Below are 16,932 nucleotides of genomic sequence, written 5' to 3' on the forward strand. Positions count from 1 at the left end.
AGGTCTTTTATAATAGGTCTTAAAACCTGTATTAGGTTCATTACCAAGTTTATATAACATGGTTTGAACTTTACTGATATTTGGTCCAGACTCAAGATCAGAGTTTTCAGTACTAGAATCTTGGCTAATAATATTAATCTTTAAATTTTTCATTCTTTCAATGATTAAATTAGCAAAGTCTATATCCTGTTTATCAGACAGTTTAAAGTCTTTGATTTCTGGACTAGGTTTAACATCTACTTCAACAATTTCTTTGTCTTTATTTTTTGAAGTGGATTCAACCTTGGTAGATAAAACTCTAGGTGTATCCTTAAGTTTTTCTTCAATACTACTCAATTGATTATGAATAGTATTTTCAATTCTGATTAATTGACTACCAATAGTCTGAAGACTTAGATTGGTATGATTGTGCTGTTTTATGACGGTAGTTACTGATTCACTAGGTATAGCATATGGAACTGCTTCTAGTGCTTTACTTTCATTGTCATTTTTAAGAGTCAAGGCTTCAGGTGGAGGATGAATAGAATTAATCTTAGTTCCATCACTCTTAGTCCACATTTTTGTATAATCTTCTATAACATGGATAGTTTTCTGATTAGGGTACCAATTATGAAACCAAATAGTAAAGGTTGTCATTTTTTGATCCCTTTCTAACTCTTGATAATAAATATTTTTAATATTTTCAAGAGTCCTACTATTAAAGGCTGCAAAAAACCAATTTCGGAAAGCTTCATGTTTTGTCATCATGAGCTCCTGATTAAGCCACTGTCTAGGTATTGATCCTGGACTATAATCCATAAAATTTTATAAATGGAAACTCATTTCAGATTGAGTCGGAGAAGTCCTTTGTTCTTTCTCCTGTTCAGTTGTCTGTTCAACATATACTCCATGTGGAATTTGTTGATCAGAAATCTTTAATCCTCGGATGATCTGCTCTTTAAGTTCATCATTTGATACAGAGTATCTAGATAAACTACTAGGATATGAGACTTTATAGTCTTCTATCCTTTTGGCGGAAGAGCTTCTAGTTAAGCTTAGTTTACTGATTTTATTAGGGGCAAATGTTATTTCAACATCTCCCTCAGGTGTTTGGGTTATTTGATTTAAATTCCTGTTCATAATATTGACAGGTGGTACAGCATCCTGTACAACCCATTCATGTGGAAAGTCAATTTCTTCCCATTTAATTAACTTCGGAATTGCAATATTAGTAGTCAAGCAATTACTATCTATTACTATAGTCTTGCCTGGTTCACTACGCAGAATTGCGTTAGGAGTCAAGGTATTCATTACCTTATAATGAATCCTATATATTACTGATATTGTCTCAGATCCAGGGAGATAATTATATCCCTGTGTTTGAATATGCAGGGACACGGCCTCAAACAGATTTCTATCTGTCAAAGATAAGGTCAAATTCGGGTAAACATTAAAATAAACCGGTCCATGGCATAAACTAGTTTGGATTATTCCCATTAAAGATGGTAAGAAATCCAAACACCTAGCATCTCGCAAATAGGATAAGATACTGGCATTTAATCCGGCCAAAGTCAAAGGTTTGAATGCTATTTGAATGCATCCAACGTGCAGGTAGTTGTATTTAGATTTTAAATACTTTTCAATATCTTTAAGACTCAAAAGTCTAAGGGTTTTTACTTCTTGGTCAAGTCCGATTGACTGTTCAAGAGTCTTGATATTATTTTGACTAATGAAATCAAAAAATCCTTTTTTATAGATTTTATTTGATTTTATTGCGGGTATGGTCCATTGATTTAATTGTTTAGTTTGGTCAAACTCTTCAATTACGGAGTTCTTTATAGAACTTTCAGTTAAGTCTCTAGAATCCAATTGATTCATTGAATTAAATTAGAGGAAATCATATAGACATAGCATAAATAGCAGATTATGATTTTTAGTAATTTCCTTTAAAATTATATTCTTAAAAATATTTATATATAATCATTAAATTACACGTCTGTCAACGGTTTAAAGGGTATCAAACGATCCTCAACGCCTACCCGGCAACAACGGATCTAAACCCATACGCGACTTGGGTGACGTACCATAATTCAAGGATTATAATAAATTATTTTTAAGTACAAATTTCTAAAAGGAAATTTCTAACTATCATAATTCGGATTTAGTCTATATCTACATATTCTCCTCTAATTCGGATTTAAGCTATCATGGCTCTGATACCAAAGTTAAGAAGGATCGTTTAACATAAGAGATAAAGAGAAAACTTACAAAGATGAGCAGAAACCAGACTTAATCTTCAAAATACCGATAAAGAGAAAACTTACAAAGATGGGAGAGCAGAAACCAGACTTAATCTTCAAAATACTTCGGCTTTATTAATCTTCTAGCTTTAATTACAAACTACTATTACAGAGCTTGATAGAGAAAGAGAGAAGAAACTAAAAACTTGAAAAGGAAAAACTTAGAAGAAAAACTTACAAAGATGAGCAGGTGGTACAGCTTAGTTTACTGATTTTATTACGGATTTAAGCTTTCAGTTAAGTCTGGTTTCTGCTCATCTTTGTAAGTTTTCTCTTTATCTCTTACTGATTTTAGGCATCCACTTTTTTTTTTTGTTGAACTAATAGGCATCCACTTTTGTTGAACACAATTTGATAGCGTGGACCTTCCCATTGCTTACAAATAGGAGCTAAATAGGATCCTTAGGGTTTTACAATAAGGACCTTAACACACTTTGGTCTCGCGAGTATGTGCAAACCTTAGCACACCTCAGGGTCCAAAAATAACTAAAGAATTTTTTTTGGCAAAAGAAAATATGACGTACGAGATTTGACCAATTTTCCACCTACTTAAAACTTTTTTTTGGTTAAAAACCTAATTTAAACTTCGGTAGTCGAAATAATAACCGAAGAAAGATATGGTAGGAAGATGAAGATGAGCCACCTAATAAACAAAGAAGGATATGATAGGAAGATGAAAATGAGCTCTCTAAATAATGAATGAAAAAAGATATGATAGGAAGATGAGAGTCACAAAAAGATGAGGGTTGTAGAAGATGAAGACCGGGACGGAGACACATTAGGTTGGGAGGAGAAAGGGGAGGGAAACTGTAGTTTTGGGGACAAAAGTAAGCCCAAAATGAGTTTAGGTGGAACCTAATAGAAAAAAGAGAAGATGTAATTTGGGGACAAAAGTATAAGTCCAGTTGAGTTTAGATGAAACACTAATAGAAATGGACAAATTTCAGTTGAGTGATCACGACATTTTAATTTTACCTTTTTTTTGAAAGAATGAGATAAAAGTATAATTGAATTTTAGTTTAAAGAAGGAGTAAAAGTATAACTCTACAAAGAAATGGGATTCACCGAAATAAATTTTGGTTGAGCGGTCACATGTATGATGCGAGGATTTGAAATTTACCATTTACGAAAAAGGGGCACACATGCAATTCACGAAAAATCGGTGGTCAAACGGGAATTAGTCCAAGAAAATAGTAGACGAACGATTGAGATTGAAGATGGAATAAGCGGTTGTGAAAGAGATCGATCCAACGGCTAGATATATCCATTCCCGTCTATATAAGTTTTATGATTCCTAAACCCTAGTCTCCTTCCCTATTGTTTTTGCAGCAGCAGCAGCAGCAGCTCCATCTCTCTATCTTCTCTCTCGCAAGGGGTTTTAGGGGTTCTCTTTGTTCCAAACTTAATTTCAAGATGGTAAGTCCGATTCAAGTTCTCCACATCTAATAATCTTATTAGATCTGATTCCTTCTAGCCTCGTAGTATCATGTCAATAGTTTTCATTTTGATTATTATTATTTATTTTTTTGTTATGTCGTCATGGTTTGGGTGAGTTTTAGGTTTGTAGGGTTTCTATATTTCCTAAGTAATTCACATATTCAGTTTCTAGGGTTTATATATATTATTATGAGTTTGTGTTGTGCAAATCTGATGGTGTTGTTTTATGTGTGCTAATACTATTACATTAGGTGTTGTCAAATGATGTTGATTTGCTGAACCCTCCAGCTGAGCTTGAGAAGAGGAAGCACAAGCTCAAGCGTTTGGTTCAAGCACCAAACTCTTTCTTCATGGTATAAACTTTATTCTCTTGCCTTTGCTATTTTTACAAACTTGAATATCAGATTAGATCTAATCAATCATGATCATTTGTTTATTTCCTCTTCTTATAGGACGTGAAGTGCCAAGGATGCTTCAATATGTAAGTTCTGAACTACTACTGTGGATTTTCATTTTGTTTGAGAATTATAGTCCCACATTAGAGAATGGCCATATAGCAATCTAATGTCTACAAACTTAAATAGTTTAGGAGATTGACATATCAATTTATAAATGATAATGTGGGTTTCTTTTTTTCATTATGAAAAATGCAGAACAACTGTTTTTAGCCACTCCCAAACTGTTGTGGTATGTGGAAGCTGCCAGACAGTGTTGTGCCAGCCTACCGGTGGAAAGGCGAGACTCACTGAAGGTTGCTCTTTCAGGAGGAAGGGAGATTAAAAAGGCTTCATTGTGATGGTTGGTTGGTTGGTTGGGGTTAGTTTGTTCGATTATGACAATGAGAAACTATAATTAGTTGTTTTAAATGTTATGGCTGTTTGTTTTTTGTTGAAAACTCTCTATTAAGCTACAATTAAGGGTTTGAGTTTACTACATTAATGAGTTAGGAGGATTGAGTTTTGTTGGAATATTATTATGATTATGGTTATATATTTTTGTTTGGGTTCATGCTTTTGCTAGAAGATTATCTGTGTGCTCTACTACGCCTGTTACTTCCTTAGGATATAGAATATAATATTCTGTGTGTTTTATGTTGTTTATTGCTATCTCTAATGATTTTTGTTTAATCTTTGAAAACTCATAAACACCTGACTCAGTTTAATTTTGTTGGTGTTCATGTCTGGGGATGATGATGGTGCATGTTTAATGCATTGTGTAGGAAAAACACATTGAGGTTGTGTATTTGAGTTTTTGTTAGCCATTTGGTAATTCTGTTGGAGCATCTTCCATACAACACTCTTATTTTAGAAATTCTGAGTGTCACTCATGTTTTTTAGAGTTTTCTCTTAAAAACCTTCTCTAATGCAACAATCAATTTGGATCTATAAGTTGATGGGTCAAGGTGGAATAGAGATATCCCAAAAAGACCATCTATTTATAGTGTCTTCTTGCGATATCTCTAATTGTCCAATTCATTAATAGTTGATTTAATCTAGACATCTATATTTTCTAATTAACTAATTATTTATTTACAAATAAGTAAATAATATAAGTTTTAGAATTTTGCATTGGAGACACAAAAATATTGTGGATCTCTATTTTCGGCACTTAAAAATGAGAATCTCAATTGAATAACAAATTATTCATATACAAAAATAACTACATGTAAATAAGATAAGTTCATAGTTTTGTATCCGAGATACTAAAAAATTGAGGATCTCTATTTTCTGAAGATACTTGTTCTAGCACAGTGAGTTATCACTAGAGTTTACTTATATAGCGTAACTTACTACAGGGGAGGGTAAGTTGGGGTTTTACTTGTTGTCTCTCTCTCTCTCTCTCTCGACAGTGTTGGCGATCAAAAAATTATTTGTGTCTTATATCTGTCCTTGTTAGTTAGGTTGAAGGGATATTCCTTGGGTTTTATTTTGAGTTCTCTATGGGTTAACATCTACCAATGATCGAATAGCAGTAAAAGGTATCCTTTTAATTGGAATAACACTTGGACCTAATTTTTACCCAAATTTTGGGACGGAAGTCCCTCTAGTTTATACACAAATTTTGTCCTTCCTGCTTGAGCCACTTGCTCATAGGAGAATTTCTCCTGTAGTAAGCACAGTTAGCTGATTCATAGTATGTTTTTAGTCTTCTCCCTCCCTAGGACGGTGGAATTTCTCTGGTCTTTTTATTTCCAATCTTCATGTTCTCTTTCACCAACCCCTCTTTCCTGGATAGATTTTTTTTGGTTTTGGTTGAGGGTTGGTTTGTTGGATGGAGGTACGGTGGAAAATATGATTAGTTTGGGCCACTTTCTTGTAAAACATTTTTGGGTGCCCTAGGGTCTTACATACATCTGCTCTTGTTATTGACAGCTTTTTTTTTCCTATGACAACTTCATCTGATTTTCTCCCTTTGGTCTAGAGCTTAAGCCTTGTCTTCAATATGGTTATGGTACTTGTTTTCAGAGCAAGAAAGGAACACTTTTTGTTTTCCCTTTAGGAGAGGGCAGACGTGAATATGTAGAATAATAAGTTGTTTACATTTATTTATACCCCCATTGACTTGGCTATTAAAAAAAAAACATAAAAAATAATGAAGATATTGTAATATGAAAGTAAGATATCATCAACGTGGGTGGGTTCGTAATCCATGATACTTTTATGTCGGGCATGCATAAGTGTATCAAGGCGCTCCCATTGTTTACCTTTTTTCTGCTTTAATTTTAGCACTATAATAAATGCGAAGGTCTTTGAAGACATTTCTCTATCTATTTTCAAATGGGAAAATTTTGTAAATATGTTTATTTTTGAGATCTTTAGTAAAGAAGAGAAGGGTGAATTCTCTTCTTTCACTCTTTAAGATATACTATTCTCTTTCACTCCATATATGTAGGTAGGTTTTTGTGGTTAGTTTTTTGTTGTTGTTGAAACTTGAAAGGGGTAGGTCGTAGTCTTTGTGGTAGGTCGTTAGTTAGAGGGGGCAAAAAAGAAAAAGAAATGGAATGGGGGGGCTAAAAGAAAAAGGTGAGTTAGAAGAGAGTGTGTGGGATGGGAGGGGAGGGGAGGGGGGGCCAAATGGGGAAACAGAAAGTCGAAATTAGCACACGGTTGATCTGGCTGGCCTGCTGAAATATAGGTAACTAATTTAGTTGGTCTATTATTTCTGAGTATTCTTCTTTTTTTTTTGATGTTGAAACTTGAAAGGAGGAGGAGGAGGACATTACACTAATTTTGTTGTGGAAAAGAGAAATCAGTAGGAGGAGGGGCATTTTATTGGAACAGACAGATTCACCACCATTTTGTTTTTTAATTTATCAAAGGAGGTTTGATTTGATAATTGATGGTCATCGTCATTACCACCAGAATGAAGAAGATATGATCAGAATTTTGTTTCCTCCGATTCCGATTCCGATTCCAATTCCGATCTGGTTTGGTTAATAATAATAATTATTATTATTAGGATGTCGGCTTTGATTGCTCGAACCGGACGACACAGGCAACGTTATGAGAACGAATTTCGTCTTGTTGCTGGGTATTTTTCTTCTTCTCTTTGGGAATTTTCATTATTATTAGCTTCTATATTTCATCTTCAATCATGCCTTCTTTTTATTTTTTTTTGAAAAATATTCAAATTGCTTCATACCCTTAAAGGAAGAAGATTGAATCCTAGGAAAATAAAAAATGAAAGGAAATTTGGTTGACTTTCTCTTCTTCATCCTCTTGTCTCAAAAAGCTGGCTGCCTGCCTCCCCTTGTTTATTTTGGTTGGAGATTGTCAAATAGAAAAATGCTAGCTAGGGAAAAAGAAAAAAATTGTGAATTTCCATCTATTTTCTGATCCACTAAACAACGACAAGCCACATACTAGGATTTATGTCCTCCTGCCTAGCATTACTCTTGTGAAAATCAGAACATGAGGGTTATGTCAACATACCAATAAATGGGTGGTCTTAACTCACATTTACGCCTCCTCGAGTTTAGAGTATGTTTAATCAGTATCTGTTATTTTTCTCATTAATTTTGGAGTATGCTCATGAGGAGGTTTTACCTCATCCACCACTGAACCACTTGGTTTATTATTGTAAAAGTATTTGCTTCATCATAAACCTCTCCTCCGTCTGTACGGCGGGTTAAGATTCATATATGTACAAATATATGAATGAAACTAGTGACACGCACTTTAGTTTCATTACTGTGTAGATAGATTCTTGATAGATTACATACTTATTTTTTGTTGAATTCTTAACCCATTTGCTTCTACTCCTACTACGCAAACAGGTGTATTCCTTATAGAATCAGGAACGGTGTTGAAGATGAAACTGCTGCTGATATGGGGAGGAGGATAAGGTTACAAGTTCTCATGGTTTCTTCACCAGGTAGAGAAGATCTTGTCTTCCCAAAGGTACTGACTTGCTCGCGTCTTTCCTCACTATTAAAATTTTGTTACCATTAAAGGAAATTGGTACGTTGAGCATCGAGTATGATGATCTACTATTGATAAATTTTGTTTCTCAGGGAGGCTGGGAGGATGATGAGACTATCTGCGAAGCAGCATGTCGTGAAGCCTTGGAAGAGGCAGGAGTAAAAGGAATACTATATGTAAGCAAGCTCATTTCTCGGTTATATATAGACTTATAGTAGTTTTAGTAGTAGCACTTGACTCCACTTCTTCTGGATAAATCGACCCAGGGCCTTGCTGCTCCTATTGTTTTTTACTTCAATACCATTCAAGTATATAAATATTTCATTGTCAACTAAAATTACTCCTCTCGCACACGCATCCTATCACGGACTTTCTCCTGCCTGCACCATATAGTCGGAAAATGGAGCCTAACCCCGTTAAAATCTTTATATTGCGTATGAGGGATGTGATTGTTTCTATTTAGAGATAAGCGGAATGTATAGAGAGAGGAAAGGGTTCAAACTTTTGATACCCGGTTTCATGTCTACCAGGATGATGATGGATTTGTTGCCATTAAATCACATAAAAACGTCTATCTGTTGGATGGATATCCAAATAGAGCCTGATTGTAGTCGAAAGAGTAAATGTTTGTTTATCAGCTATTGATTATTTACTCTAGGTGGTTCATATGTACAGGAGAATCCTCTGGGAATGTGGGAGTTTAGAAGCAAGAGCAGGCAGAATAGTTGCAGCCTTGAAGGTGCTTGCAGGGGCTATATGTTTGCTTTGGAGGTGATTGAGGAGCTCGATACTTGGCCAGAGGAAGATAACCACGGAAGAAGATGGGTAAGTTTGCGAAAATGATGTCTCTGGGTATTATTATATCAAAGTGAAGCATGCATATATACGTATATGGTAGTTCTCAAAAATATGTGACGATGATAACTGAAAGCAGAACTAACTTAGTAATTTGGTTTTTCTTCTTTACTTGTAGCTAAGTGTTGGAGAAGCATTTAGACTATGCCGTTATGAGTGGATGCGCAGAGCTCTTGACGAGTTTCTAAGAATGCTATCTGAAATGGGAAAGTATGAAATGAGCGAAAAGGAATTGGCTGGAGTTGGAGACACTAGTGACGCGGTTGCAGTAGCGGATGTTGTTTTGGGAGATCATCAGATAATGTCACCAAGCTGGTTCATTAAGCCATCCCAAAGTCAACAACTTGGTGATTCACATTTAAAATCGCCTCTGGTACGGGGATGACGACGACGACTACCCATACACCAAATTTCATCCCACTCTGAAGAAGAACCAACCACCTCGACTAGCAGGCAAAGGCGCCCCACAATAGGGGAAAAGTTGGGGAATCTATTTCGATTTGCTGCCATTGCAATATATGGTAATTGGTCTTCTGCTTGTATCATTGGTATATAGTTATCTAACTTGATGAAATTTAGAGTGAGAGAGAAAAGAAACAATCGAATTTCCCTTTATCAAATTGATTGATTGTAAACATTTGAACAATTTTTAAATCAAAGGGTTGACACTGACAGTATGTGAACAAAGAAGAAAATTAGGAGTTTTTCATGTCTAGTTGAACCTTGTAAGGTATCCCACAGCAACTACATGTGTATTGAACTATCATGCTCTCGCCGTCTCCTTCATATTTCACCTTCTCTTCTTCCATCACTACTTCCTCAACTTCCATCTGCAACCACCCACAAACAACAGTCATCCTAATTTCATTCAAATACACAAGAGGAAGAAGATCAAACTCAAGGTTTTTCGGGGAAAAACAGAGGAACTAATGAAAGGAAGTCAGACCTGCTGGCTGATACCAGTAGTGTTTGAATTACTTATAAGCCTTTCTTCTTCTTCTTCTTCTTTTGATGGTGGTGTTGTTATCTGTTTTTGAATATTGGTTTCTTTCTTTTCTGCATTATCATCGACCTTATCTTCTTCTTCTTCTTCATCACTGTGGTGTTGATTGTGTTCATCAATAAGTTCATTTAGTTTCTGGGTTATCTCCATTATTTTATCTTTTAGCTTCTTCCACCTCTTCTTCTGTCAACATAACAACTAACAATTTTACATCTTGCATTATAAAGAATCAAGAGAAAAAGAACATTCACAAAATCCAATGAAACTTACTGCGACATTGGGTTTAGAATTTGAGGGAGCACTGGATGTAGTCAAGATCGGTGTAATGTCATCAGAAATAACCAACTTGGTGGTGGTGGTGGTGGTGGGGGCGGCTATTGTTGGAGTATCATTCTTAGTAGTTAAAAATGATGAGGATGAATGAAAATTAGGATCTGAAAAAGAGCGTAGTAAATGAGGCTGACATGGAAATCCATCTGCGTCTGGTGGTAGTGTTGAATCTTGATGGTGTCGGTTGCAAGAATAGCCAGGAAAGGAAGGATACTTGTTAAGATATGAAACCACCACAACTGGTACTGGCTTCTTTAATGACAGACTAGTACTCTGTTTTAATGCCTGGGATGAATTTGGGGTGGTGGTGGATAAAGGAGAAGAATTGGTTTCCGGTGGTGGGGTGAACAGAGATTTTACCGGAGATGGAGTTGTGATTGGTTTGGAGATGGAAGTGGAAGTGGGGGGGAATGGGTAATTTGGTTGATGATGAGAATTAGATTGAATTGTTGCTTCTGCCTCCACTGGTGGTGGTGGTGGTGGTGGTGAAGAAGGGGAAGTAATAATAAAATCTGAATTGAGGGAGATGGGGAAGAAAGAAGGTTGGAAAACAGAGGAGGAGGGAAATGGAGGAGGAGGAGATGAATTGTGTTTATCTTGTTGTGGTAGGAAGACAAGAGAAGAAGAAGAAGAAAAGGGTAGTAGGGTCTTCTTCAACTTCTTGTGGTTTCTTGGTGAAGAAGAGATAAGGGGGGTAGTAGGATCATCATTGTTGTTAATAAAGATAGGATCTTGATGATGTTGGTGGTGGGGGAGTTTGGGAGAATGAGAAATTCGTCTCTTCATGGTACCACAAACAGAACATGGATCAGAGAAGATGATTTCTTCCTTTTCTTCTTCAATAGGATGATGATGATGATGGTCAGAAGGGAAGGTACTGAGGTGAAGCTGCTGGAGGCGATGGGTGGTGGGATCGAGTTGATCCTCTTCTTTCTCCTTCCTGTAACAATGATAATAATATTCTTCTCCTTCCCTCATCTGCATCTTCTCTCTCTCTCTCTCTCTCTTGGGTACTTTTTCTCTCTTTAGGATTTTGAATGAAATTGTTGGGAGAGATTGATCAAGAGAATATTTGAATCCTGAGGATCGACTGAATGAACAACTTCAAGACTTCCAATTTGGTAGTTGCTGTTGGTGTTGGTGTTGGTGTGTCCTTTTATAATAGTTTCCCCGCTAAAAATCTCATGGACTTATTGGGTTTCTATTTGAAGGCCCATATTGGAAGTAACAAGTAATCTACCATTGGATTAAGGCCCAATTTCCCTGCTAACCCATGAAAACAATGAAACTCATATTCACCTTTCTAATTTCCCAACTAATTTTACATGCTTTCAACAAAAAAAAAAAAATAAATGAAATAGTCCACAAGTGAGTGAGAGGACGAGAAAAATCGATTTCAATTTCGAGAGGCCCGCCTAACTAACACTTGCTTGGTTCACTAACACTATATGTCACATATTTAAGAGTCTCAGTTGTTATAATAATAAATGTGACTAACATTTTCTTGTGTTTCTCAACAAAAAAAAAAAAAAATCTTGTGTATGTCGTATTTTTTTGTTTACTAACACTATATGCCATAGTTTAGTGGAGATGGTGGTGGCAGTCGGGTAGTGGAGAGTAGCGGTGGGAGGAGAAGGAGAGAGGCAGAGGGGAGAAGTAAACTGAAAAAAAATTAAGAAAGGAAGTGGGAATGGGTGTTGGGACATGGGAGGAAACAAAAAATAACCAAAAACATTTTTCCACCTATACTTTTTTTTAAAACACACAACATCTATTGATCAGAAATAACTTCAGTTACATGGATGTTATGATGAGATAAAGTGCAGCTAAGAATACAGATGGAGGAGTCAAAACCAGATTTCCTAGAGTTAATAGCAAGGGTGTTAGCTTTGTTATTGAACTTTCTATTTACAAGCACAAAAGAAATAGAGACAAAAGAGGAGACTAATTTCTTGATTTCCTTAAGCACATGCATAGTTGTCCAGTGGATCGAGCTCTGTCTTCCACCTATACTTCAGAAAAATCTTTTGTTTTCCGGCCTTAAGGTAATGTTGACGAGGAATGAGGGATTTATATTTTTAATTTTCCAAACGAGATGTAAAACTTATCTTATGTTAGTATATTTTTTTGTGTCATTCTCAATTTGTGCATGTCACTAATTGGTGCATTTTTCATGCACTCTTATTTAAGAATTATGTTTTCAATTGATAGGGATAACAAAGGATAGAAAAACATACCATGTCTATTTCTATTTGTCCTCTTTTTCTCTTGGGCAATTATTATTTAAGCACTATAATCGTCATATTAAGACATCTTTTATCTTAAAGGCTTTCACAGAGACTTGATCCCAAGACCTCATGGGTTTAAGAGGGATGTCCAACCACTACACCAAATGGTGGTGGATAATTTATTTCTATACTTCATCTTAGTTGACTTTAAACTTGATTATCCGAAGAAAATACTTTATTTTTGAATAAATAACTTTGGTTGGTACACATACAATTTATTTTTATTTTTCAAAAATAACTATAAAATAAGATTTATGTATTATTTTAATTTAAAATATGTAATTATTTATGGAAAAACATTCCATAACCAATTTCCCAAGTACTTTGAATGGTTGGTTCTCTTACCATTCATTATAAATATATATAATGAAAGAAAGAAAGAAAGAAAGAAAGAAAGAGAAAGAGGTTTGTGGTTGTTGGTAATGGAGTCAGAAGTTGCTGCACCTTCCAGTCTAAGAAGCTCTTCTTTTCCCCAGGTCAAAACTTTTAAGATTTCACTAATCTACACAATTTTGATTAATCCTTTTTATTGGTTTGACATGGGATATTTTGTTTACTAATCACTAATGGAGTCAGAAGTTGCTGCACCTTCCAGACATTAGCTACTGAGCTGCTAATGTCTTCTTGTACTAGATTTGCTTTTATCCTCCTCTTTGGTGATTGAAATTGATTGTGCTGTCTCATTTGATTGGATGTGATAGTTATCATGGAGGAGGAACTTGATATTGGCATATCAGAGCTTTGGTGTGGTTTATGGAGATTTGAGCACTTCTCCTCTCTATGTTTTCAAAAGCACTTTCATTGGGAAGCTACAAAATCATCAAAATGAAGAAGCAATTTTTGGTGTTTTTTCATTGATTTTCTGGACCCTTACTTTCATCCCTTTGCTCAAATATGTCTTCATCGTACTCAGCGCTGACGATAACGGTGAAGGTATTACACTAACCTTCTCTATAATAGTCATACATCGAACGTCCAGAGTCTAGGATATAGGTGCATGCTCAAACTTAGTAATTGCGAGTGAGGCCTTATGGGTAGGCCATCGCCACGAACAAAACTCTATACCCATGGACTTCAGTCTAGGTGTCAAAAGAAGGGACAATATCGATAACTGTGAAGGCTCGGGCCTTTTCATTCTCTGTTTAACTAATGACTTGATTACATATTATTTGTATATATGATGTATCTGAAGATAGTTCTTTCTCCTTGATCAGGTGGAACTTTTGCTCTTTACTCGCTCCTTTGCAGGCATGCTAAGCTTAGTCTACTTCCCAATCAACAAGCAGCCGATGAGGAGCTCACTTCGTACAAATATGGTCCATCGACACAGTTAATAACCTCGTCTCCATTGAAAAGGTTCCTTGAGAGGCATAAAAGATTGCGGACAGCGTTACTAGTCGTGGTATTACTTGGTGCTTGTATGGTTATAGGTGATGGTGTGTTCACTCCAGCAATTTCAGGTAAAAATGAAACATTCAAATCTAGACTAGCGATCTGGTTTGATACTAACATATGTAAACTAGTAATTGATTATAAGTCATACCGAAACATAGTATTTCAAGAGCTCTGTTTTCTGTTGCCATTTGCAGTTCTGTCATCCGTCTCTGGACTGGAAGTTGCTGAAAAAGGAGTAACCGACGGTAAAATATTCGCATTATCCTTGTAGCTTGTGCGAGTCAACAAGTTTCCTATTTAAACTTCGTATTGATTGTTGATGTTTATACATTTCTCCAGCTGAGATTATCTTGATTGCTTGTTGTATTTTGGTGGGACTGTTTGCCCTACAACATTGTGGTACTCAAAGGGTGGCTTTTCTATTTGCACCCATTGTTCTCATATGGTTGATATCAATATTTGTCATCGGTCTATACAACACGATATATTGGAATCCAAAGGTTGTTCGTGCGTTTTCTCCATACTATGTGGTCAAATTCTTCAGAGTGACGGGTAAAGATGGTTGGATCGCTCTTGGAGGAGTTCTTCTTTCCATAACTGGTATGCAAGATCAGCTCAAATCAATGAGATTCTGTCACTTTGTTAATATACGAAGGCCTCAAAGAGTTCTTCTAGAATCTTGCAGTTACTGAAGCTATGTTTGGATGATTTTTCAGACTTCACCACTAACTCTTCTAGGGTCTTGCAGGTGCTGAAGCTATGTTTGCAGATCTTGGACATTTTACGGCTTCTTCTATAAGAGTATGTACTTTATAATGAATGATCTACGTTATTGATGTGCCCACATACGTTCGCACATTAGTTGCTTGCATTTGCGAGACCTCCTCCTAATCATATATTTGTGTAGCTTGGCTTTACGTTTGTCGTCTACCCTTGCCTGGTCGTACAATACATGGGACAGGCTGCTTTTCTGTCTAAGAACCTCTCATCTATACCGACAAGTTTCTACGACTCAATACCAGGTAACATACTCTTACTTACTTTACGTCATTTCCTAACTATAACAGCAGTCTCTGTTGTATCTTTTAGAAAATCAGTCTTACGAATTCGAGCTTGAGTTCTGATTGATTTCATTTACTAACTCATCCTGCAGAAGCAGTACTTTGGCCCGTATTTGTGGTCGCTAGCCTAGCAGCTATTGTTGGGAGTCAAGCAGTTATCACAGCTACGTTCTCTATAATCAAACAGTGCCACGCCCTAGGTTGCTTTCCACGAGTTAAGATCGTCCACACCTCAAGACATATATATGGACAGATCTATATTCCAGAAATAAATTGGATACTGATGATCCTCTGTCTTGCTGTAACGATTGGATTTGGAGACACAACCATAATCGGAAATGCTTACGGTAAGTCATTTTCAGAACTCCAATGTTTTCACTCATCATTCAATAGAACTCCCTTGAGCTCCAAGCACTATCTGATTTCAAGTTTGCAAAAAGAAAACACTTGTTCTTACTTGGTTAAAGATCTTTCTAGGCATTGCTTATACGACGGTCATGTTTGTCACAACATGGCTCATGGCACTCGTCATTGTCATCGTGTGGCAGAGAAGTGTGCTTATCTCTGCTGCATTTCTGCTCTTCTTCGGGTCCATTGAGGCAGTTTACATGTCTTCGGCTTTTATGAAAGTGCTACAAGGAGGATGGCTACCGCTTATGTTTTCTCTCATTTTTATGACGATCATGTATGTCTGGCATTACGGCACTCGCAAGAAGTACAACTTTGATCTCCATAACAAAGTCTCTCTGACATGGCTACTCGGCCTTGGACCCAGCCTTGGAATTGTTCGTGTACCTGGCATAGGCCTTATATACTCAGAACTCACTACAGGAATCCCAGCAATCTTCTCTCACTTTGTCACTAATCTTCCTGCATTTCACAAGGTTTTAGTTTTTGTTTGTGTGAAATCAGTCCCGGTTCCTTACGTGTCCCCCGAAGAACGATACCTTATCGGACGAGTCTGTCCTAGACCTTACGGGATGTATCGGTGCATTGTCAGATACGGGTACAAAGACATCCAACGAGACAATGATGACTTTGAGAACCAGCTTATCCAGAGCATAGCTGAGTTCATCCAGATGGAATCAGAAGAACCAAATTTCTCAAGCTCTGAGAATTCATCATTAGATGGAAGAATGGCTGTTATAAGCAGCAAAAGATCAAAAATGAGTTCAAGCTCAGTAGTCCCAGAGCAAACGGATTTTGACATGAGCATTAACCAGGACAGCAGAAAATCTGCAACCATTGAGAGCTTGAATTCAGTTTACGAAGAAGATAACATGTCTTTGACTTTGAGGAGGCATGTGAAATTCCAGTTGCCGGAGAGATCTCCAAGTATGGATTCTTCAGTGAGAGAAGAACTGATGGATCTGATTCAAGCAAAAGAAGCAGGAGTGGCATACATAATGGGGCATTCTTATGTAAAAGCTCGAAAATCTTCTTCGTTCTTGAAGAAGATGGTAATTGATATTGGGTATTCATTTCTCAGGAAGAATTGTAGAAGACCTTCAGTTGAGCTAAACATTCCTCACATTAGCCTTATTGAAGTAGGCATGATTTATTATGTGTAGCTAATGGCATGGAAACAACAAATCTCTTTGTTGGTTATATTTCTCCGTCTTTTTTTTTTTCATTTACAGTAAAATAGACTCAAGACACCCACATTGTCAGAATTCCAATTTCTTACAATCTGATTCTAAACAGCAACGTTCATGTGAAATAAGCCCCAACTACTTCTTAAATCAAAGTGTAATAAAACATGTATCAAGACGTTATTTGTAGATTTCAAAATCTACAAATAATTGAGCTAAATCTGAGTCGGAGTTACGCGCGCGCGCACACACACACACACACACACACATA

General features: G+C 36.4%; 4 protein-coding genes across 4 annotated transcripts; 3 read left to right on the top strand and 1 right to left on the bottom strand.

Annotated features, from left to right (window-relative positions):
- The first annotated feature begins 3,568 nt into the window (after positions 1-3,568).
- LOC147553566 (small ribosomal subunit protein eS27y) lies at positions 3,569-4,724 on the top strand. Its single transcript, XM_086666128.1, has 4 exons — positions 3,569-3,695; positions 3,968-4,069; positions 4,169-4,197; positions 4,370-4,724. The coding sequence occupies exons 1-4, from the start codon at positions 3,693-3,695 to the stop codon at positions 4,494-4,496; spliced, it is 261 nt and encodes an 86-aa protein (XP_086522254.1). The 5' UTR covers positions 3,569-3,692; the 3' UTR covers positions 4,497-4,724.
- A 2,041-nt stretch (positions 4,725-6,765) lies between these two features.
- LOC147553567 (nudix hydrolase 13, mitochondrial-like) lies at positions 6,766-9,666 on the top strand. The gene is made up of 6 exons (XM_086666131.1): positions 6,766-6,851; positions 7,176-7,247; positions 7,993-8,116; positions 8,230-8,313; positions 8,813-8,962; positions 9,111-9,666. Exons 2-6 carry the CDS (start codon positions 7,177-7,179, stop codon positions 9,375-9,377), a joined length of 696 nt encoding a protein of 231 aa, XP_086522257.1. The 5' UTR covers positions 6,766-6,851; position 7,176; the 3' UTR covers positions 9,378-9,666.
- On the bottom strand, positions 9,574-12,367 carry LOC147553568 (uncharacterized). Its single transcript, XM_086666129.1, has 3 exons — positions 10,266-12,367; positions 9,939-10,178; positions 9,574-9,822 (listed from the first exon to the last, which is right to left on the bottom strand). The coding sequence occupies exons 1-3, from the start codon at positions 11,307-11,309 to the stop codon at positions 9,688-9,690; spliced, it is 1,419 nt and encodes a 472-aa protein (XP_086522255.1). The 5' UTR covers positions 11,310-12,367; the 3' UTR covers positions 9,574-9,687.
- A 557-nt stretch (positions 12,368-12,924) lies between these two features.
- On the top strand, positions 12,925-16,789 carry LOC147553569 (potassium transporter 4-like). The gene is made up of 9 exons (XM_086666132.1): positions 12,925-13,089; positions 13,315-13,546; positions 13,828-14,073; positions 14,203-14,253; positions 14,348-14,608; positions 14,757-14,809; positions 14,916-15,030; positions 15,162-15,416; positions 15,547-16,789. The coding sequence occupies exons 1-9, from the start codon at positions 13,036-13,038 to the stop codon at positions 16,638-16,640; spliced, it is 2,361 nt and encodes a 786-aa protein (XP_086522258.1). The 5' UTR covers positions 12,925-13,035; the 3' UTR covers positions 16,641-16,789.
- Positions 16,790-16,932: the final 143 nt, after the last annotated feature.

Source organism: Eschscholzia californica, unplaced genomic scaffold (assembly GCF_041429995.1).
Source record: "Eschscholzia californica isolate CP2 unplaced genomic scaffold, dmEscCali1.0.p SCAF_3, whole genome shotgun sequence".
Lineage (NCBI taxonomy): Eukaryota > Viridiplantae > Streptophyta > Magnoliopsida > Ranunculales > Papaveraceae > Eschscholzia > Eschscholzia californica.

Excerpts from the sequence above, each read along its gene's own strand:
- LOC147553568 (XM_086666129.1), bottom strand. The coding sequence starts at position 11,309 with ATGCAGATGAGGGAAGGAGAAGAATATTATTATCATTGTTACAGGAAG. Across the intron at positions 10,179-10,265 it reads ATTCTAAACCCAATGTCGCA|AAGAAGAGGTGGAAGAAGCT; the intron begins GTAAGTTTCATT and ends TTATGTTGACAG. Across the intron at positions 9,823-9,938 it reads CTACTGGTATCAGCCAGCAG|ATGGAAGTTGAGGAAGTAGT; the intron begins GTCTGACTTCCT and ends GGGTGGTTGCAG.
- LOC147553566 (XM_086666128.1), top strand. Across the intron at positions 4,070-4,168 it reads CACCAAACTCTTTCTTCATG|GACGTGAAGTGCCAAGGATG; the intron begins GTATAAACTTTA and ends CTCTTCTTATAG. Across the intron at positions 4,198-4,369 it reads TGCCAAGGATGCTTCAATAT|AACAACTGTTTTTAGCCACT; the intron begins GTAAGTTCTGAA and ends TGAAAAATGCAG.
- LOC147553567 (XM_086666131.1), top strand. The coding sequence starts at position 7,177 with ATGTCGGCTTTGATTGCTCGAACCGGACGACACAGGCAACGTTATGAG. Across the intron at positions 7,248-7,992 it reads GAATTTCGTCTTGTTGCTGG|GTGTATTCCTTATAGAATCA; the intron begins GTATTTTTCTTC and ends CTACGCAAACAG. Across the intron at positions 8,314-8,812 it reads GAGTAAAAGGAATACTATAT|GAGAATCCTCTGGGAATGTG; the intron begins GTAAGCAAGCTC and ends TCATATGTACAG.
- LOC147553569 (XM_086666132.1), top strand. The coding sequence starts at position 13,036 with ATGGAGTCAGAAGTTGCTGCACCTTCCAGTCTAAGAAGCTCTTCTTTT. Across the intron at positions 13,090-13,314 it reads GAAGCTCTTCTTTTCCCCAG|TTATCATGGAGGAGGAACTT; the intron begins GTCAAAACTTTT and ends TGGATGTGATAG. Across the intron at positions 14,074-14,202 it reads GTTCACTCCAGCAATTTCAG|TTCTGTCATCCGTCTCTGGA; the intron begins GTAAAAATGAAA and ends TGCCATTTGCAG.